Source organism: Zingiber officinale, chromosome 4A (assembly GCF_018446385.1).
Source record: "Zingiber officinale cultivar Zhangliang chromosome 4A, Zo_v1.1, whole genome shotgun sequence".
Taxonomy (NCBI): Eukaryota; Viridiplantae; Streptophyta; class Magnoliopsida; order Zingiberales; family Zingiberaceae; genus Zingiber; species Zingiber officinale.
The window spans coordinates 113,051,317-113,055,921 of NC_055992.1; the positions used below are offsets into that span (position 1 = coordinate 113,051,317).

General features: G+C 34.8%; 1 protein-coding gene across 5 annotated transcripts; it reads right to left on the minus strand.

Annotated features, from left to right (window-relative positions):
* Window positions 1-635: 635 nt before the first annotated feature.
* On the minus strand, window positions 636-4,335 carry LOC121970618 (histone-lysine N-methyltransferase TRX1-like). 5 transcript variants are annotated; one of them, XM_042521437.1, is made up of 7 exons: window positions 3,789-4,335; window positions 3,609-3,660; window positions 3,455-3,529; window positions 2,890-3,033; window positions 1,882-1,974; window positions 1,483-1,580; window positions 636-872 (listed from the first exon to the last, which is right to left on the minus strand). In XM_042521437.1, exons 4-7 carry the CDS (start codon window positions 3,029-3,031, stop codon window positions 762-764), a joined length of 444 nt encoding a protein of 147 aa, XP_042377371.1. In that variant the 5' UTR covers window positions 3,032-3,033; window positions 3,455-3,529; window positions 3,609-3,660; window positions 3,789-4,335; the 3' UTR covers window positions 636-761. The 5 variants fall into 5 exon arrangements, 3 of the variants coding, with proteins under 3 accessions (XP_042377371.1, XP_042377372.1, XP_042377373.1); XR_006108993.1 differs by lacking the exons at window positions 2,890-3,033; window positions 3,455-3,529; window positions 3,609-3,660; window positions 3,789-4,335 and adding an exon at window positions 2,134-2,883; XR_006108992.1 differs by lacking the exons at window positions 2,890-3,033; window positions 3,455-3,529; window positions 3,609-3,660; window positions 3,789-4,335 and adding an exon at window positions 952-1,077 and having other exon boundaries at window positions 1,882-2,883.
* Window positions 4,336-4,605: the final 270 nt, after the last annotated feature.

Genomic DNA, 4,605 nt, shown 5'->3' on the forward strand with positions numbered 1-4,605 from the left:
AGCTCGTTAACGTTCGTGAACAATGTTCGTGAATAACGTTCGTGAGCAATCGCTACAAAAAAATAAACCTTTAGAAGCGGTTTTACGACACCTATAGCAACGGTTTTCACCCACTGCTAAATCTATTGCACCGGTTTAAAACCGTGCGGATGTTGGCGACGCTAAAGCCAACAGATGCGGTAAAACTAACCGGTGGTTCATGACTAAGAGCCGATTCTGATGGGTACCTATAGAAGCGGTTAATGACCGATCCTGATACATACCTATAGAAGCGGTTAATGACGGATCCTGATGGATATCTATAGAAGTGGTTAATGACCGATCCTGATGGATACCTATAGAAGTGGTTAATGACCGATCCTGATGCATACCTATAGAAGTGGTTAATGACCGCCTCTATAGAATTTTTCAATCTAGAAAACTGCCCTTTAGAACGGTTATAACCGATTCTAGAGGTCTAGTTATAGGAACAGTTAAAACCGCTGCTATTATTGAATTACCAATTTTATAAAAAAAAAATCCTATTTTCTATTATACCGGTAGAATTCCAAATTAAATGCTCAAATTAAATCAATTGACAATATTCATATTTCATTTTACAAACCTAATTTATTTTTATAACACATAAATATAAATTGGATTACCAAATCAACACATACAATTTTGTATTTCATTTCAAAATATTCATAGCATATAACATTTAACTCCACACTATAACACAAACACAATATTTTCTTCAATCTCCAAAATATATACAACCTTCAATAATAAGTTTTCTCCACAAAAAAAACATCAAAAGGCATGTGCTCCAAACGACAAAAGACATGTGCTTCAAGCGACAAAAGACATTTGCTCCAACCTTCAATAACAACCTTCAATAAAACCACCAAATTATATTCTATCAACATATATCAATATATAATGAAAAAAATATTTAACAAAAGCTTGTACCAAATTAAAAAAGTGCTCCTCCCCAACTACAACACCAGCCACAACTTCCACAGAACAAAAGGAAATGAACCCCATCAAAGAAAATAGCATGCTCCGATTTCAACCAACACAATTGAAGCAGCTTAACTGATTATTGAAAGCTATGAAACTGTCAACTAGACAAGAAATGATGAAGAAATAGCAGAATTGTGGAACTTATATGATCACACTTTAATGGTACAAGATTCTGTTCTCAAAACATCAAAATCTAAGTAGATGGCAGTTATCTTGTCCTCTGTTCTCAAGGTTCTAGCTTCATTCAACACATTGTAAGAGACAAGTTAAACAAGCATGCTAAACATATAAAATTCCTAATATACAAGATAATGTTAAACAAACCTAAAAATTATTAAATGTGTTCATTTAGCATGCTAAAATTCCCTCTTAAATGATAAGTTCGTGGAATGCAAGTTTAAGATCTATTCTTGCCCAGTTGTATGCTTTATACATATAAAATGACATTTTATTTAAAACAAAAAAAAAGAATCAAACCTGCTCCCCATCTTCTGTAGTGACTCTAAACGAAGGCCGAGTTTTTATTTTAGGGTTCCTCAAAATTTCCATCTTATACAGCATGACTAGACTAGGATCTGCAACACAAGTATATGAAAATAAATTAGTGGAGTCAAGTTCAAAAGAAAGGCCTAGATATTAATATTATTAAAGATTCATCAAATTATCAAAAGAGTTTTTTCTTTCAGGAAAAGGAAGGTGAAAATAAACTAGTAGAGTCAAGTTCAAAAGGAAGGCCTAGATAATATTATTATTATCAAAGATTCATCAACTTATCAAAAGAATTTTTTCTTCAGGAAAAGGAAGGTGAAAAGCCAACTTTGCTAAGCTGTGATTTCTCAAATTGCAAAAAGGCAACATGAGTTGCCAGATGCTAACCTTTAAATGATGTGAACTTCCGAAATGATGTATATCCTTCAGGCCAAATGTGCTTCTTGCTATGAAAATAATTCGAATCATAAATTATTCTTCCTGAAAATTGATTGCAATACAGATTTATAACTACAATTTCATTTTGAAAAGCATAGTTTCAGATGCATTTGTACTACAACCAACTAGCTTGCATGATGTATGCAAGTTGTATGAGTATATAAAAGGATTTCAATGTTGAACATTCTAAGGGTTGATTACCTAAGCTAGTTACACAAAGATTTCCTATTTCAATAGGTGAGGCTCTAGTATGTTCACCCCCACTAATTGTGTAGCTTGCTGAAAGATCATCATCAGAATTTTCTCCTTCGTCCTCTCCAGACCCCCATATTTATTTATTCATATTTATTATAGTCTAGCTTCCTCCATGAAACTACATTATAAGAATAGCATATTCAATCATGTTAGAAATTCCTATTATAAAACAAGAATGAAATATTCAATGTTGTGCCTTCATGGCAACTGGTCCTTTTTTAGTACATTATTTCAACTAAATATTACTAGCACCAAAATGTGGATTTAATAAATAATGTCAAAGTCAGATTTGAGAACAGATGACCGTAGGGTGAGAGCAAGAGAAAACACAAAAAGACTATGTTGATAGATCTTGCAGCATCTTGATGGATCTTGCAATATTCAGTCTCAAGATAAATTGAGGATATATTAAGTTTTTACACAATTTTCATGGTTGTAGCCACTAGCTACAAAGCATGTAACGCAACAAAGTAAAGTATTAAATAATAAATTTACATTACTATCATATTAACTCTACAAATAGTGTCTAGAACTTTCATCAAATTTAATCCCAACATCTACAATACTAACATTTTAAATAATTATGAAGATAATCATAAAGAAAATCTTTTCAAAGTTCAATCAATTTACTGCATATAAAAATACCTAATTTGTAATCAGCAAGAAACATATAAGAAAACTACACCATAAATTTATACATACCTGTAAGTTTTGCCCATACAAGTTCACCTGGTTTAAGACCTTGACAATCATGAAAGTTAAGTGCTAAAGCCAGCAATTCATTGTAATTGAGGCCTTTCTTCTCTAGGTTGGGGATGCCACATTTCAAACATAAATCCTTCATTTCTATACAAGATAAATGAAACTATCTTTTCATTTGAGAGAATCAAATGCTCGACATCATCTTCCACATATTTAACTTGCACTAAGTTGAGTTTGTTTGAGTTAAAAGACAAGGCATAATGTGCATTGAGTAACGATTTAGGGATACGTAGGAAAATACATATTAACTGTTAACATATCAGCAACTAATCATGATAAAAAGAAAATCAGAAGAACGAAAGAACATAAGCAAATGAGCTTTTAAACTTCCATAAGCGAACTAGAACATATCACAGGCTCCTTATTTCATTCAATGGAATACCACGAAAGAACTAAACAAGAGAAACGATGTACAGCAAGCAAAAGGTGAAGCTTCCAGATTGATGGTTTTTGGGAGGTGTTAGGAGTTTAATGAACGATTGACCAGACAAAATTCAATACATACTCTATGCTGCTTGGTGTCTGAATTGTACTCCGTGATGGAACCCTTGTACCAATCATCATCTATAGGCCAGAGAACCTGAAAAGGCTCAGTTAAAAGCTGATATCCACAGAAAATCATATAGTCGGATACTCAGACAGTCATGGAAATTACTTGCCTTGCATTCCAACCCAATCAATGCATGCAGGTCTACGACTTCAATTTCCAACCTACAAGAACAGAGGAAGCACCTAAGTACATACTGCTGCTCAAAAATCCAAGAGAAAAACAATTCAACTTCTCCCATGAAACACAATTCAGTATTAAATAATCGGCATAGTGGCGAAGAAGAACTCACTCTACCCATTTTTTCACTTTGCTCCACCCAGAAGAATCCTTCTAAGGACCATGAACGTTCTTTCTCGCCTCAAAAAAATTGACCCGATCGCAATTGCAACCCGGACATACCGCTCAAAGAACCGGAACCAGATCCCAACCTAAGCAATTTGTGCTTCATACATGTCCTCGCCTTAAGAATCCTCACATCCTCGAGCGACTCAGCCGCGGCGTCGAGCCTCCCCTTATAACTCATTCACCCGACTGTTCCGAACCCGATTCGATCCAGGGCCGCTTAGCCCTCCACTGGTAGACCAATAACGGCTTCGTGGGGGCTTATCCTTCCAACCCATGGTTCGTCGGAACGGACATGGAACGACCAGAATGGGCGTTCCAGCATGGGAACGCCTCATGTTGTACCAAAGTTCCGGTACATAATGTTCCGGCTTCGAAATAGAGGATGAAGGACGACGTCATGCCTCTCCGGCGTGGCCTGATCGGGTAGCTCATAGGTGCGGGCACGAAGGCGGTGGGAACGCGAGCGGTGAATGGCAGGCGACGGTGGAATTAGGGCAGGAACGGGTTTTTAATAAAAACTTATATTTTAATTAATAACTACGTTTTATAATCCGATTATTTTATTAAAATATAATAAAATAATATGTTACGTGCTGCCACTTATATCCGATTATTTTAATTATTTTTTTAATTCAAAATTTAATTATAAAAAAAAAATAACAAAACACAGACCTTTTGAATTAAAAAAATAATATTTCTTTATATAAGCAGCTACGTTAAGATATCCCTTTAACATATTACAATACTCCATAAATATTTAA